At 41.9% G+C, this 18,707-nt stretch overlaps 1 protein-coding gene across 1 annotated transcript in view; it reads right to left on the reverse strand.

The window, feature by feature from the left end:
• Window positions 1-18,707, reverse strand: part of LIMK2 (LIM domain kinase 2) — a 1,082,830-nt gene that overhangs the window by 229,405 nt on the left and 834,718 nt on the right. The window contains exon 9 of the mRNA XM_044068821.1: window positions 4,983-5,069. Coding sequence (XP_043924756.1) covers window positions 4,983-5,069 — 87 coding nt within the window. The remainder of the gene's footprint in view (window positions 1-4,982; window positions 5,070-18,707) is intronic.

Consider the following 18,707-nt stretch of genomic DNA (forward strand, 5'->3'; position numbering starts at 1 on the left):
AGTACATGGCTCACAGTGACTTGGATTTCTTTAGGTGGAGCATATCCATAAATTCTGAGTTGGACATGGATTTGTAAGTCAGGCAGAGATCACCTCTGAGTAAGTGATATGCCACTGAGTACAGCCGGAGTGTTTTCAGTCAGGCTGCATAGGACATATGTTTGAGGCCAGTAATCCTCTTGGTGAGGTACTTTTGTGGTCTCTCCAGCTGTTGGAAGTGTCTTGTGAGGTACATCCCAAAAGGGGCATTGTACTCTATGATGGGTCTGATGAGTGACGAGTAGAGGGGCACTATAACCTCTTTATTTCTAGATGCGAACCCTTTAGTATTAGATGGGCCATATAGAAGGATTTCCTAACTATTTTGGCAATATGACTGTCAAAGGAGAGATTACTATCTACCTGGGTCCCCAGATCTCTTATTACCTCTTCTGTATTAAGGGGGCTGCCACCTATGTGGTAATTCGTGGGTGTTTTGTTTTTCTCAAACGGGACCTCACAAACTGCGGGAGTTAACTGAACCAAATGTGGCAAATCCTGACAATGTTCTTTTCGAATTGTGGTATCAGCTGCAGTAAACAGTGCCCTCTACCATTTGTTCAGACAATGACTTTGCATGATCGACAAACTGTAGTATTACAGACACATGTAGGCAAATTGCAAAAGGGTGAAGGCTTCGGCAACAACTTGCACTATGAAACTAAGATACAAAATACAAAATGTACCTGCCCACTGTTGATAAGGACATGCAAAACAGAAAAATAAAACAAATTTAACAGAGATGTTGCTGCTAAACCAGTGGGTGAATTTGTGGTTTCCAATCCATTCATCCAAATTATGTTTGAGTAAGGGGAAGTGCTTTTCTTTATGCAGACAGGAAGACAATTCCAAAGAACTGGTATTCTTTGTGATATGTGTCTCTTCCTCTAACATTTTCTATTTATGATGCAGAAGAGATTAACATCTATTGAGTGAGAGTTCATCCCGACACTGACTGTAATAGATCCAGAGCAGGGTCTGTTGAAGTTCTATACACAAGGCAGAGGTTGCCTCTCAGTATCACACTGAGAAGGGGGACAAGGCTTTACTATGGTCAGTGCAGTTTTTAGGATTTTGAAAGCATTGTGGAAGTTCCAGTTGTGACAAGCATTTGGAAAGGTACAAGGTGAAAGGGACGTTATACTCAATGATCAGCCTAATGCATGCCAAGTGCAGTGGAATGAGTACATCACTCGATCCTGATCGATGAAAAATGAATTAACAGCAGAAGATGTGTACTGATAAAAGGAAAGGTTATTGTCGACACTGGTTCCCAGATAAACATCTAAGGGGTCAATTTTCCGGGATGTGTTGTCAATGTGACAGTTATAAAGGAAGTCACGCTTGCCGAGAGATGCATTTGTATAATTCTTGATATGTAGTTTTAGTCCATGGTTTTGACATCAAACATTTGTTATGGACAATCTTTGTTCTTGCACAATCTTGGTATCCACTGGGGAGTTTATGAAGGCACCAAGTTTGCAGTCATCTAAAAATTTGGTCAGCTAAAAAACCTTGACATTAGTTTTGACCTTTGAGAGGAAATGCCAAACAGGAGTGGCTTCAGGACTGACCCCTGGGATACACCACTACTGACAGGTGTTTTGGAGGGGGAAGAGTCACCCACCTTAACTTCCTGGGTTCTGTTTGTGAGCCAGTTTGCTACCCAACAAGTTAGGTAGGATTTGACATTTATCTGGCAGAGTTTATCTACGATAACAGATTGTGAGATGGTGATGAATGCCTTTGCGAGGTCTAGATATTCAATGTGTACTGTTTTGCCCTTGACCATTACTTAACTAACTTGAAGTCAATCAGTTAAGTAAGCAGGACCTACTCTTGATACATCTGAACGACTGGGTCAAGAGTCTGCAGGTTATCTATAACCTTATAAATTCCATAAGGACTCTTTCCACAGCTTTACAGATTAGACTACTCGGGTTTATGAGTCTATAACTTTCTGGGTCTGGTGAAGCCCCACCTTTGGGCATGGGAATGACTGTTGCTGTCCTCCATTCATCTAACACAAAGCCTGCACTGAGGCTGACGCTGAGCAGCTTCTGTATGGGATCAGACAAATTATGTTTCAGGCTTATCAGTAGGCAGGATGGTATGTTACCTGGCCCCATATATGTAGTGTTCTTGGTCTTAAACAGCACCTGGAGAACTTGTTCTTGGGAGATTTGAGGGGAGTGCAGGTGTGTGTATTTCTTATGAGAATATTACTGGGTTAGGGGTGAAGTTTGAGCTAAATTTGTCTGCTAATAGTTATGTCCTCTAGTGTGGTTATTTTTATTTAATTAACATTTTTTTACTGGGAAAGTCCGACTGGGACAGAGCCCATTTTCAGAGGAGGGCTGGGGACAAAAGCTCCAGATGAATATCTTTGGATTGTGGTAGAAAACCGGAGCATCTGGAGGAAACCCATGCAAATGCATGGAGGATATGCAGACTCCAAACATAAGGCACCCCAGCCAAGAATCAAACCAGAGAACCTCTTGCTGTGAGGTGAGAACGCTAACCTCTGCACCAATCTGCCACCCTTATGTCCTTTGGATATCATATATCTGTATCACTTTTATATATACAAATACAGTAAGACATTACTGAAGTTAACTAAGTGCAAACAGATCCATCTCACTTAGAAAACTAAGCAATGAATAAAATAAGAGAAAAGTCTGAGTAAGCTCCTCTTCTGGCAATCAGTTGCCATAATCTTAAAATTCCAATAAATAAAAGATTTTAACATTTCAAAAAAATCTGCTTATTGAAAGCAGCATGTTATATAGCACAATTGATAGGTTGGTACTAGGCTATCGGCCCTAGGGCCTATACAAGCCTAGCCATAACAATTCCCTGGCTATTTCTTCCCACACTATTTACTTCCCTGGACCCCTGTCTAGCAGGGCAACTGACGTGATACCCGGGGTGAATTTCCTTTCTCCCATCCAATCACCAAGGTTCCTTTTGAAGAGGGCCAAAGAGGTCACTGCTTGACATGTATGGCCAGTCTATTCCAGAGTCTGGGGAGTCTCTGGGTCAGGAACCTATCCCTCCAGCATGTTTTGTTTATTGTGATGACAAGATTTAGATCCCTGGAGCATGTGGCTCTGAGGGATTGGGATTTCTTTAAGTGTAGCATGTCCAACAGCTCTGGCATTATCATGACATGAAAATACTTTTAGTATTAAACTCTTTAAAAATAAATCAAGATGTAAGAATAAACTAGACAGATGTCTGGATTGGGCAACTCTGTGTTTTGTGTATGACTGTACATACATTATATACATTTGAAGAAATTTATAAATCTACATATACAAATGCATAAGATATGTAAACATGCATACATTGTGAATAAATACAAGTAAAACTTGATAACGGTATTCTGAACAAAACCACAGTTATTTTAGCTTTTAATATGTCTGATTTTAAAGAAAATTCAATTACAGTGAGGAATGCGGCACTCTGCTTGAAGGGGTTATTGTTAAAAATAACTTCATTCAGACACCCAGCAGTGATGGCAGGACTGTTTAGATTATATTCACTACCCTATGGTAGTAGTTACAAAACAAATGATCTTCGGCTATTAGACTATGAAACAGATTAAGTTTACTAAAGTTATGAGCTATAGATATACACAACACTGTCTAAAGCTTTTCTATGTTTAGTGATACAGTTTAAGTTATTGCTGTATTTGGGACAAGTTCTTAACTGCTCTTACAGACCTTTTTCTGTTTTAGATCTCCCGTTTCTGATGTCTGCAACACTTACCTCTTCACTGTTGATTAACGTCAGTATTTTTGCACACAATAATGGGAAGCCTTCTATGTCCCCCCGGAGCACAAGTTCCACTTCTACGGAGTACAGCACTGTGGCCCTTCATAATAGTTATGACCACAACACAGACTAGATAAGAAGTCCTGCAGCACTTGGGTACAAAGCCACCTTCAGGGTACATAATGAAGACCCTATGCTTTAAAAAAAACACTGGACATGAAAACATGCTGTCAGTAGTCTTAGTTGGAAGAAAGACCAACAGTATTATCAAACTCAACTCCTCCCCCCAAAGGACCACTATCCCCCAGGAGATATATGATGCTTTCTCCCAGGCCTTCACTTTGACAACCCAGGTTACCCAAACACCTGGCCTCTGGCACTGTAGGTAGACATCTTACTCCAAACCATGACACCAGTGCTCCACGTGGAATCTTAATCCAAGCCCAATACCTCATACTAAGAATGCAGGTGTCACACTTGGAAAACTTACCAGACGCCAAGTGGGAAGCTTACCTGAACCTTGGCCACCAGTGTTATAGATAGAAATGCTATCTTAAATTCAAACCATCTGTGTTGCAGTAAGGAACCTTACCATAAACCCAAACTACCAGTGTTTTAGGCAGAAACTTTACATGAAACCCAAAATCCCACTGATGCAGGTGGAAATCTTAACTTAAAATCCAGGCCATTATGGTACAGGTGGATTAAACCCTATAACTCAGGCCACCATGGTATAAGTGGAAAACTTACCTTAAAACACAAGCCACCATTGTACAGGTGGAAATCTAACCTCATATCTATGCTACCAATAATGCCAATGAATATATCTTACCATAAACTCAAGAAAAAGGTAGTGAAAGCAGAAAGCTTCGCCAAAATCTAGACCACTACTGTTGCAGGCAAAAAACCCTAAAACAAAGATCATTAATGCCGTGGGTTGAAACTAATCTGTAAACTCTGGTTGCTAGTGCTTATCCACAAATACAGTTAATTGGGTGCTTAGGCAGAATTCTTACCACAAACCCCATGGTACAGGTACCCCAGAAAAAGCGCTGAACAACATTAACCCATATGAACGATGCATATCATTTTGTCACTGGCAAGGCATTTTAAATGTTCTGTGATGGTCTCTGACTGAGAGATATCTAAATGTGCTGTTCACCTACCTCTTTTAGAAATGTCTTCTGTGTATCTTCATCACAACAAATTAATTCTTTCATGACCATCACCTCTCCTGTGGCTTTATGCGTTACCTGGCAAATTCAAGAGAGAAACATATGTCATTTGTAAACAGGGTAAAGGTATGCAATACATCCAGCAATTTACTATAACCAACAGGCTCAAACAATTTGCTACCGTGCTTCTGAAAATCACTGTAGGTAGAACTGAGTAAATATATTAGACATGACAGATACTTTTTTATCCCAGTACACTACTACAGGAACCAGGATTTCACATCATTAGTGCTATACATTAACAGATAAGTCTATTGATTCTGCCCAGGCCATTTTGAAGTGGATGAACTGGCCTTAGTGGCACAACATCAGAATGTGAAGTGGCACCCCAATGCAGCATACAAAAAGTAACTGCATAACAATCCACTGCACTGGACTGTAAAGGTGGGCAGCCAACTGAAAGACTGCGCTGCTAAGGTAAGTGGCATCCTATTGCAATGCAATGAAAAAAGTGGTCTAGCGTCATCAGCATCCCACTACAGTTAAGCGGAAAAATTACCAAACTTGTAAAGGTGACTCGTGTACAAAAAAAAACAGTACCAGAAAGGAGTTATTAGTACTCCAGTACCCTAATATAGTGCAGTGGGAAGGCAATCACCCTCCTACAGCAGTGAACTGGAAATGTAATGAAAACCCTAATGTGGTGAACTGGAAAAGTGAACAACACCCTGCTACTCTAATGAAAAAGGGTCTGGCGCCCCAATGCAGTGCACACAAAAGGTGATCTACACATTGATGAACTGTACTGGAAAAGCGCCAATTACAAACTCAGTGCATGGAAGACCCAAAGATGCTCTGACAGTAAAATGCCATGGCCTGCAAGGACAGTGGTTTCAGTAAAGAAATGTAATCACTCAAGACAAAAGACGTCCACAGTAATGCAAAAGAAAAGAGAGGTGAATACCAAGGCACCAACTCTACTATGGAGATGTGACATCCCCCTGTCTGAGCCAGTAATAAAAGAGCCTGAATCCTCACCACTGGCACTGGAGAGGGACTTTCACCTGGAACAAAAATAGATACACCCACTATTTCCAGATACAGCTCTCTGCATCAAGCATAAATTCCCTTAAGAGCACACAGGGAACACACACTCAATCTAGGTCTGGGTTTCCCCCTCTATCCAGATTCCCAATAAGACTCTCCACTGACACAGCTGTAGGGTTGAGTCCTCAAGCCAAGTGTCTAAGCCAAGTCCTCCAGCACCCTCTGTGAAACTAGTGCTTCATGCCCCTACTCCAAGTAGCTGACGCACATACACCTTGAGATTTGATTTACACAGACACAGACACAGACACAGACACACACACACACACACACACACACACACACACACACACACACACACACACACACACACACACCTAAGAAAGGCTGACACAGATTTACTAGCTATGCCCCCTTCTGCCCAGACTAGTGCTACCCGACACCCCAAAGCCAGCTACTCTAAGGCCAGTACAAGGGAACCCAATTACACTGGGTCAAATTAATATTAAAACAAATAGTAATGTTGATCAAACAGCCAGGATTTTAGGAGTGGCCACAGTGCTACCAATAGATACAAGTACTCTCAAAGGTTAAAATATTCTCTAAAAGGACCAGCCACAATGAAAAATGTAAATATATTTAATAATAAATAATAAAAGAACATGAAAATACTAAATATCTATTTACAATAAGCACCAGAGTTTCAAGCACAGAAAATATTAAAATAACCTTCCCTCACTATGGAGAATATCGATATCTGTGCAGTAACAGAAACCTGGTTTAAGGCTCCAGAGAGCATGCCAGCACTACCAGGCTATAACACATACCATACTTTTCGGCCACAGAATCCAGACCAAAACACAAAAGGTGGGGGTGTATCCATATTCATCAAGGAAACCCTCACCTCCAGGTAAGTAGCACAGCACAATGCCTCAGAAATCATCCATGTGCAACTAACAGGCAACACTGCAATTCAAATTGTAGCTTGCTACAGATCACCCACCATGACCCAGGACCCCCATTCCGCTTTTCTGGAGACAATGGAAAATATGAAGGTCCTACCAAACGCCCTAATATTGGGTGATTTCAATTACCCAAACATTACCTGGGAGAACTACTCAAGTACTAACTCCCTTGCCCAAAGCTTCCTAAAATTTATAAACTTGAACGCCCTGGATCAACTGGTCAACACCCCCACCAGAGGTGACAACATACTGGACCTGGCCATCACCAACATGGGCGACCGGTGTTCTACACCCGAGATCAAACTCTCGCTGGTTAGATCAGACCATAGACTAATCACTCTGGATATCCACATCCCCCCCCCCCCCCCAATCAAGGAAACCACCGTGAAAAACTTTTCAAAAGCAAATTTCACGTTACTTAAGACTGAGGTGGAAAGGTTCACAGCCCCCATGCTAAAGGACAACACTGTCCAAGCTGCTGAATCCCTTACAAAGGCACTCTATGAGCAACTGCAAGAATGCATGGATCGTGCTATTCCAAGCAAAATCAAGACTCACTTCTCCAAGAAAAGGAAACCAGTCTGGTGGACCCCTGCCATAAACAAGCTATACAATAGAAGGAGGAAACTACTGCAGAAAAGAGTAAAATCCCAAGAAGGAAAGACATCTCTGATCAGTATCAGCAAGAAACTACGATCCCTCATAAAATCATTAAAGGCTAGCTTCGACAGAAATATTGCCAAGGACTCCAAAGAAAACCACAAAGCGTTCTTTAGCTATGTCAAGAACCTAAGTGGACACTCTCAGATCTGCTCTGAGGTAGTGCAGAATGGCACAAAATACACTAAACCAACGGATATTGCCAACATTCTGGCAGACAGGTTTAGTGCAAACTTCACCCCCCTCTCACCCCCTAAATGGCCCATAATGATACCAGAAGAATGTAGTGCCCCGGCAATCACTGACACACAGGTTAAAACAGCCCTATCCAAAGCCAAACGTACAGCTTCAATGAGACCAGACAGTGTCCCAGGCTGTGTCTTACACGAGCTCCAAAATGAAATAACCCCTCACCTAAACACACTGTTCAAACTCAGCCTCTCCACAGGCTATGTACCCATAGAGTGGCGCACAGCAAATGTTATCCCGCTCCACAAAGGTGGAGCCACAACGGACCCTGGGAACTATCGCCCTATAAGTCTGACTAGCCTGGTCTGCAAAGCTATGGAGCGCATCAACATGGAACTCATTAACAGACATTGGAAACCTTCAAACATTGGACCCTACCCAGTTTGGCTTTGTTAAGGGTAGATCATGCCTCCTAAACCTGGTGGACTTCTTTGAGACAGTTACCAAGGCTTTAGACAAGGGAAAGGAGGTCCACACAGCTTACCTAGGCCACGCAAAGGCTTTCAACACCATTCCCCATTCTGGTATTATAGACAAGCTCACCAGCCTGAACATAAACCTCTACGTCACGAGATGGGTTGCCAATTCTCTCACGGACAGAACCCACATGGTGAGAGTTTCAGGCTCTAGGTCCGACTCCAAACCAGTTACAAGTGGCGTCCCCCAGGGGTCAGTCCTGGGACCCCTCCTGTTCGGTATATACTTCTCAGAGGTACAGGGAAGCACAGGAGGACTATGGTTGACCAAGTTCACAGACGACTGCAAACTGGGGGCATAATTGACTCTCCAGCTGATACAGACATCCTCCAGAAGGGTCTCACTGAGACGGATACCTGGTGTCAAAATCATGGCCTCAAGCTAAATGCCAAAAAGTGCATAGTCATCCCCTTTGGAAAAAACAAAGTACCCATGAACTACCACATACATGGTAGTCCCCTAAATACAGAAAATGTAATAAGGGATCTGGGGACCCAAGTAGATAGTAATCTCTCCTTTGATAATCATATTGCCAAGGTGGTTAGAAAATCCTTCTATGTGGCCCACCTAATCACAAAAGGGTTCGCATCTAGAACAAAAGAGGTTACTGTACCCCTCTACTCATCACTCATCAGACCCATCATAGAGTACAATGCCCCATTTGGGATGTACCTTACAAGACACATGCAACAGCTGGAAAGACCACAGAAGTAACTCACCAAGAGGATTACTGGCCTCAAACAGATGCCCTATGCAGCCCAACTGAAGAAACGCCAGCTGTACTTGGTTGCATACCGCTTACTCAGAGGTGATCTCTGCTTGACATACATGGCCATGTCCAACCCAGAATTGATGGACATGCTCCACCTAAAAAAAAAAAACAAATTCCCCAAGAGCCACACGCTCTAGGGATCTAAACCTCACCACAACGATAAATAGGATGTGCTGGAGGGATAGATTCCTGCCCCAGAGACTCCCCATGCTTTGGAACAGGATTCCAATCTACATTAGACAGAGCCCCTCACTAACACTCTTCAAGAGAAACCTTGACAAGTGGATGGGAAACAGAAAATTTACCTCAGGGATCACTGCAGTGGTTCTGCTGGACAGAGGCACAGGGAACTAATGGCTCTGCTGGACCAAGGCACAGGGAACTAATCTAAGGGGGGCGGTGAAAGCCAACACATTCTGGCTAGGCTTATAGATGCCCTTGGGCAGATAGCCTAGTACTTACCTATGAACCTAACAACATAAATGAGCAGATTCACACAGGTACAGAAAAACAGGACTTAACTAATCTCTCTATATTATCCTGACTGATCTAAAGAATTATTACTCCTTGGTTACTTACTAGAGCAAGGCAAGAGGAAGTAGGTGAGAGATCCTGCTTTGTCAGATTACAAAAACAGAATGTTCTGAGACTTCAGTCTCACCTAACATTAAACATTAATTTTAGTGATGGATTCCAGAATGACATCACATATATCTGGTCATGTGACTTCTAGTTCTCATGCTTCCCCCTTGGATAGAAGCTGTCAGGATTTAGCATATGTATGTCAATAATACACACACAGATAGCCTTGCTAAGATCTGCTACAACTCCTGGAAGTCATAAAACAATTTTAAGCCTCTACCCTTCCAGAGTAGCAATTAGTTTACCCAAATGACAATGCATGAAGCTTCCTAGTACAGACTTTTTGTCTCTGGCTGCACTGAGAACTGTAAGATACAATCTTTGATCTGCTACAACTCCTGGAAGTCATAAAACAATTTTAAGCCTCTACCCTTCCAGTGTAGCAATTAGTTTACCCAAATGACAATGCATGAAGCTTCCTAGTACAGACCTTTTGTCTCTGGCTGCACTGAAAACTGTAAGATACAATCTTTGTGGCCTAAGCCAGGTAATTTAATTTCAAACTATTTTCAAAATTTGAGATTAACCTCTTCTCTTCCAGTAACCACTGCTAAAACATATACATTTAAACAGTTACAATAATACATGTATATTTCTTTTTCTGTCCAGCAGGGCACACTGCTGGTACATTTTTAACACAAGCAGCTTTACCAATACACTACTCAATACAAGCATCTGTACAAATCAGTTTGATATACAAATGATATATTCTTAGCTGTGCTGGCATACGTTACACATTCACTGCCCTACTTCTCCTTGCATAGCTGGCAATAAATCATATTGTATCCAACAATACAGCACTGCATCGGTACAGAGTACACCTGTGTGGTGGACAACAGTGAGATGAACAGGGCCTCAAAAGTTGAGAATACTATTGAACTGAATATATATTCATCAGCTCACTAGACTAGAAGTGAACAGTATCATTAAATGAGTTACTAAAGCTGGCATGCATGCTACTTACCACCACTGGTATGAAAAGCATTCCACTATACTAAATTGGTGACAAGAGTAGTGTGGCCTGCCACTCATCTGGAGCAAACCATGCTTTGCTAGACAAAGCTAATAAAACCTTGCAATACTATTTACTTTATCAAAGTTTAACATCACGCTCCATAAGACAATAAGAAAAGTTAGGAGCTTCAAATCATCACTCAAACAGCTTTCTGTCAACTAGAAGACTGGTTAAAAACTGCAAAACTAATAATAAATGCTAACTAAAAAACTCATGATATTCTCACCAACAAGAACTCACCCACAAATCAAAAACCCATAACCAGCATCTCCATCACCACTGCTCTTGAAGAGATAGGTCATATCAAGCTCTTAGGTGCTATTATTAAGAAATAATTAACTTTTAAACATTACATCAACTGTGCTGTTGCCAAAACCAACCAGAATCTCAGCATGCTACATAAAAAAACAATCTATTCACCTTCTTAGCCTACTACATGTGGCCCCTATTCTTAACCAATCTTAAAAAAAGCTTTCATGAATAAATTCGCTCAACTACTTACTTGCTAAATTTTCTACTGATCTTTATCACAAAATGCATTATTGCATACCCATCTGCCACTTACAATGGCTGCAATGTCCTGACTTATGCAGAACTTAAAACTCTATTTACTATTTTAAACAGTCCCAACACATGGCCAATCAAAAACCTAATTATTCCATACACTCCTAGAAGAGAACAAATATCTCTGGAACTAAAACACCCTGTCACTCCTCTTCCCAACTTTATATGCAGTGTACATTACAAAACTATAGAACTCTGTCCCACCCCAACTAAGAAATCAAACAAATTACAAACTCGTATGCAACCTGAAAACATACCTTAGCTCTACTTCTCTTTCCTATCTTTATTTCCTCCTCTGTACCTCTTACCTACCTACCTCTCTTACTCTACAATCATAACACTTCCTCTCCACATTTTTTCCTCCCACCTATCCACTACCTCATGCAAATACCTCTTTTGACTTCCTCACCTAAATCACAATTCTTTACCCCCTTTCATTATTTACTTAATTACATACAGTATCTCAACTTTTCTTGTCCTCCTCTCCACAGTATTTCTTAAATTAATTTCTCAGTCATCTACGCCTTACTACCAGCTACAAATAACGTGCATTTTTTTTTTGTTCTAGTGATTCGACAATCTTTCTAAGGTTTACCTCACTATTCTTTGAAAGTTAATGTACGCACTATTGTCCTTTGTTAATATCATTTTAACTGTAATATTTAATTACAATAATGTAAATATTTTGTCTAATCACTATGCTGAAAAGGAGCTAAATGACACAGTAAGACTACCCTGGTCAACAAAAGGAATAAATAAATAAACTTAGCATAACTGTAGATATTTGAGTACATTCACTGTTACAGTAATAACATTTGAGGATTCCAGCCTGGAGAAACCTAACAGACAGCCCGAATTCCACTGTTCTACTTCCTTCCTTACCTGGACCTGGCTAACTCCTATCCACCCAGAGAATGTCGAAAGGGCACTTGATTGGAGTCATATTCAGTTCTCTTACCCTGGCTAGACAAACAGATAAGCAGATGTGGCAAAGCACAAGGTGACTTGAAGGACAAATTCCCAAGAATACAGGTACCAACCTCAAGGCCCCAGGCTTCCTCTCTTGGTGTTAAGTGACTCCTGGGGAAAGCAGCTGCCTGGTAAGAGAACAGATAGGGTAGGTGGGGAAAAGTTAAAACAGAGTAACCAGTGAAATTACAGGATGCACAGGAAAGATGTAAAGAGGATGGTAGGTGGGAATTAGAACTGCAACAGTGCTATATTTGAACACCTGCAATTATGCTAAGTTCCTAATGCAACCGAACTATATTCATTTAAATATTCATTATTGCAGCCATAAGTTTTGTGGAGACTCCCAGAGCTTAAAGACCTGGGGATGGCTGGTCCTGAAGGAAACTTCTAGAGAGCAGACTCTGCAGTATGGCTGAGGCAAAACCTCTCTTGACCCCAGAAGCAATATCTAGATTGTAGTATTTCAAGGAGGCATGGACCAATGACCCAGGTAGCTGCTCCTGAGATGGACTGCATGTTAGCGACTCATCTGAGAAAAGCAATGGTCTCTGCAGTAGTCCTAGTGAAATGGGTCTAATACATCCAAGGATAGCTGTCCCATGGAAACAGTAACAGAAGCAAATGCAGTGACCAACTAGATATCGTCTGCTTGTTTACAGGGTCTCCCAGCTCCTGTCAAAGGAAATGAAAAACTGGTATGATTCCTTAATCTGTTTTCTTTCCAAGTACAACTTCAGTTGTCTATGCACTTTCAGGGTTCGTAAACTCCTTTTCCTCTTGTTTTCTGCGGCTGTGAAAATAACAGGGAGTGAGTAGGACTGGGGCAGGGATAATTCTGTCACCACTACAGTAAAGAACATAGGATTAGTACGCAGGGTGTCGCTGTTCTTGTGGAAAATCAAACATTATCCTTGCACACTTTGAAATCATTCTATTGTATAAACTCCACTGCCGATGTGGTTTTTGGCGACCTAACCGGAAAAGAGAGTAAGAAGACTGGTTAAAAACTGCAAAACTAATAATAAATGCTAACAAAAAAACTCACGATATTCGCACCAACAAGAACTCACCCACAAATCAAAAACCCATAACCAGCATCTCCATCACCACTGTTCTTGAAGAGATAGGTCATATCAAGCTCTTAGGTGCTATTATTAAGAAATAATTAACTTTTAAACATTACATCAACTGTGCTGTTGCCAAAACCAACCAGAATCTCAGCATGCTACATAGAAAAACAATCTATTCACCTTCTTAGCCTACTACATGTGGCCCCTATTCTTAACCAATCTTAAAAAAAGCTTTCATGAATAAACTCGCTCAACTACTTACTTGCTAAATTTTCTACTGATCTTTATCACAAAACGCATTATTGCATACCCATCTGCCAATTACAATGGCTACAATGTCCTGACTTATGCAGAACTTAAAACTCTTATTTACTATTTTAAACAGTCCCAACACATGGCCACTCAAAAACCTAAATTATTCCATACACTCCTAGAAGAGAACAAACATCACTGGAACTGAAACACCCTGTCACTCCTCTTCCCAACTTTATATGCAGTGTACATTACAAAACTATAGAACTCTCTCCCACCCCAACTAAGAAATCAAACAAATTACAAACTCGTATGCAACCTGAAAACATACCTTACCTCTACTTCTCTTTCCTATCTTTATTTCCTCCTCTGTACCTCTTACCTATCTACCTCTCTTACTCTACAATCATAACACTTCCTCTCCACATTTTTTCCTCCCACCTATCCACTACCTCATGCAAACACCTCTTTTAACTTCCTCACCTAAATCACAATTCTTTACCCCTTTCATTATTTACTTAATTATACAGTATCTCAACTTTTCCTGTCCTCCTCTCCACAGTATTTCTTAAATTAATTTCTCAGTCATCTACGCCTTACTACCAGCTACAAATAACGTGCATTTTTTCTTGTTCTAGTGATTTGACAATTTTTCTAAGGTTTACCTCACTATTCTTTGAAAGTTAATGTATGCACTATTGTCCTTTGTTAATATCATTTTAACTGTAATATTTAATTACAATAATGTAAATATTTTGTCTAATCATAGAGATTCCTTCTTCATAACATGAGCCAGGTTACTTCTCAGTGCAGTCCCTCCTATACCCTTACCCTCTGAAATGCAGAAGATGAAGGAGCAGAAACCAAAAATACCATTAATAGCTCTCCTTTGGCCCAGGCAGCATTGTTTATCTTTTGCTGAAATTGACAAGTTCAGAACTGATACTTTTGCCTCAGCTTGTGCACTTTTCAACTCAGAACAAAGGTTTCCTACTGCACTTCAAACCAAGAACTTTAAAGCTAAAGGCGTGGGTACTGCACTTCAGCCTGAGAGCATTAAGGCTGACGGCGTGGGTACTGCACCTCAACCCGAGAGCATTAAGGCTAATTCTGCATTAAGGTAACAAATCACTAAAAACACAGCATCAATGGGACCAGACAGTGTCCCGGGCTGCATCCTACATGAACTCCAAGAAGAGCTAAACCCAAACATAAAACTACTGTTCAATCTCAGCCTTACTACAGAATATGTACCCAAAGAGTGGCGTACAGCAACAGTGGTCCCTCTCCACAAAGGTGGTGCCTCAATGGATCCTGGAAACTATCGCCCCATAAGCCTGACTAGCTTGGTCTGCAAAGCTATGGAAAGGATCATCATGGACCTCATAAATAAAGATATTGGGGACCTACAGACACTGGATCCTACCCAGTTTGGCTTTGTTAAGGGCAGATCCTGCCTCTTAAACCTGGTTGATTTCTTTGAAACAGTCACCAAGGCCATTGACGAGGGAAGGTGGTTCACACAGCCTACCTGGACCTCGCAAAAGCCTTCGATACAATACCCCACTCGGGCATTACAGATAAGCTCACCAGCATAAATATAAACCCCTATGTCACTAGATGGGTTGCAACTGGCTCAAGGACAGAACCCACATGGTTAGAATTGCTGGAGCCATGTCAGACTACAAACCAGTTACAAGTGGCGTCCCACAAGGCTCAGTCCTGGGACCTCTCTTGTTCGGTATATGTTTCTCGGAGGTACAGGCCAACACGGAAGGACTGTGGCTGACCAGGTTCGCAGATGACTGCAAACTGGGCACCATAATCGACTCTCCAGCCGACACAAGCATCCTCCAAAAGGGCCTCATAGAAACAGACAACTGGTGCCAGAGCCATGGCCTCAAGCTAAACGCCAAAAAGTGTATAGTCATCCCCTTTGGCAAAAACAAAGTGCCCACAAATTACCACATAGGTGGTAATCCATTAAGTACAGAAGAAGTAATTAGGGACCTGGGGACCCAAGTTGATAGCAATCTCTCATTTGACAACCACGTGGCCAAAGTGGTTAGAAAAACATTTTATATAGCCCACCTAATCATGAAGGGATTCACATCTAGATCAGGGGAGGTCATCGTGCTTCTTTACTCATCCCTCATCAGGCCCATAATTGAGTACAATGCCCCTTTTGGGGTGTACCTTAACAGACACCTGCAGCAACTGGAAAGACCCCAAAAGTACCTCACCAAGAGGATCAAAGGGCTCAAACAGATGCCATATGCTGCCCGGTTAAAGAAACTCCAGCTCTTCTCAGTGGCATACCGCCTGCTCCAAGGCGATCTGTGCCTGACGTATAAAGCCATGTCCAACCCGGAATTAATGGACATGCTGCACCTCGGAAAATCCAAATCCCATCGAGCTACGCGCTCGAGAGACTTGAACCTCAGCAATGAAATAAATAGGACATGCTGGAGGGACAGATTCATAACCCTTCACTCTGGAATAAAATCCCAGTCCAGGTTAGGCAGAGTCCCTCACTGACTCTCTTCAAGAGGAATCTTGATGAGTGGATGGGAGATCGTAGGTTTACTCCAGGTATCACTTCTGTGTCACTGTTAGACAGAGGCACAGTATACTAACCTCGAAAAAGGGCATAGCAAAATTAATTTAAAATGGGTGGCAAAAGCCAAACACACACTGGCTAGGCTTATAAATGCCCTAGGGCAGATAGCCTAGTATGAACCTATGATCCAGACTTGCAGCACTGAGGTTCTGGACCAAAACTTCCTGAGGTGTCTGGTGACTGAAGAAGCAAAATGATCTACTTCTGACACACCTGACTGTGGATTAAGTCCAGGAAGACATCCCTGCTGAACATCCACTCGTGTGAGCTGTACAAGTCCTACTCAGAGGCCTCCCTGCTAAAACATTCTTTGTGGGAGGAAGTAAGATGGCCTGAGGGACACAGATAAATCTGGGCTAGATCCCAAACTTACAATGCTTGCCTGTACAGCAAGTAGGAAAGAATTCCTCCCTGCTCGCTGATGTACAACATGACCGTGTCGATGTCTGCAAGGATGTGCAGACTTCCCTGTTTCAAAACAGGTTTCAGGGTCTTGAGAGCTAGATCTTTCACACTGATGTGATTTTTTTTTAAGTCTTTGTCCAAGATGTCCTTGATCCTCAGCCCTCCCATATTCACCCCTCACAGTGCATCTCGGAAGTCCAGGGTGACAATGGGGTCATTAGGGTCAGTTTGAAGGGCAGACCTAGACTGGGCTGCATTTGTTTTATCCACCATAAGAGCTCTTTATATATGTGGGGCAATAAGGGAATGGGATACTGCAGCAGCTGGATATACTAGCACCATCTGTTCTCCAGGTACCACTGCAGTTTCCTCATGTGCAGTCTTGTCAGTGGCACCACCACGGATACATAACACCAAATACACTACAATTCTTAGGAACTCCCTTGCTGTAATGGTCTTCTAAAATGTTAAACTGTAGAGCCATTTGAATCTCTTCTATGAAGTTGTTTCAGTAAAGCAGTTATCCAGGTAGGTAGACATTGAAGCGCTTGGTCCCGTCATAAACAATCTGAGGAGCCAGACAAACAGATGGGTAAATGCAAGTAAATAAATGGTAATGGACACCCCATGCTTCAAATATCAGAACTTTCTGTATCCCCTTGCAATGGGAATATGGAGAAAGGCATCCTTTAGCCACAGGGTAAGCAGAAAGACTCACCCTGGGTCGAAGACTCTCAGATGTCAGCTTTGTCAAGCTTGGAAATTTTTAGAAATTTGTTGAAGCTTTGCTTTTGTAAGACGAGAAAGAGTCCAGTAAAACTGTACTTTCTTCTCTTGCTGATCATCTCTCTATAATGAACTGAGTGAGATGTTCCAGTACAATGGACCAAGCCTATCTTTTCCTGGGGAACAGGAGGAACTTCTGAGAATTTGAATCTGCCTAGAAACTGCAGTCTGCACACCTGGACTTGTAATCTTGGAGACACATTGTTTTGGGGTGATCTGCTCCTATTCTTCTGCAAAGAGACTATGATGATCCTCAATCCTTATAGGCTAGAAGGGGCAGAAGGTGAGAGTTGGGATGGGATTCTGGGGAGGGATAATCTTGAATGAAGCACAGCTGCTTCCTCTGGGTGCCATGGCTCTGAAGGTCACCAGACTTTTACTGCTGCTCAGATTACATTTCTTTCTGTAGCAGACTCTCTTACTCTTTGGAGGTTTGCCCCTCCATTGCTCAGGGCAAACAGTCCAGCTGTTCTTAGGATACTTTTTGCTGTACTTTGGAAATTTAGGATTGAAATAATTGTTAAACAGACTGGACAGTTTTCCTTTTCTCTATCAGCTGTCCAAAGAGAAAGTTCCTTGTCCAGGGAAGCATTAAGGAGCTCCACTTTAATATGACTACTCTGAAAGGGGTTAAGTCCTCAGCCAAGCGGGGCTCATAACAGACCAAGTAGCTGAAGTCCTGCATGACCCATCCAATCCATCATAGCCACATTTCATAGACAGCCTGGCAACATGAGAACAGAGACTGGAAACTTCAAGCATCTTCCATACAAACTCCTTATCTTTAATCCCCTCTGCCCCAGACCTAAGCTGAATGATGAAGACTCTAAACGGTCAGGCAGTCAGGGTTACAGAGCTGTAGGTTTTCTTTCAAAAGAGTTTAAGGATCCTGCTCTCCTCATTGGGAAGAGGATTTTGAGAAGGAACCTAAGTAATGAAATCTGGGGACACCGCAGCTTCATCAGCTAGATGGTTTTTTTTTTTTAAATAAACATTTTTGAAGGAGTCTTGACATCTGTGCATCTCATCAGGCTTCCTTGAAACAGGAGGTAGGAAATCAGGATCCAATGGTGCTTTGATAAATACATCTTACAGTACTTCTAAGACTGAAGGGATGGCTAGAGTTTTTGGTTCAAGCAGGCCCATACAAACCCAATACCTTATCTTGGCATGGTAGAACTCTTTAGTCTCCTATTTGAAGGCTTCCTTCATCCTATGAA

This window comes from Protopterus annectens, chromosome 4.part0, assembly GCF_019279795.1.
Source record: "Protopterus annectens isolate FY-2018-M chromosome 4.part0, PAN1.0, whole genome shotgun sequence".
NCBI lineage: Eukaryota > Metazoa > Chordata > Ceratodontiformes > Protopteridae > Protopterus > Protopterus annectens.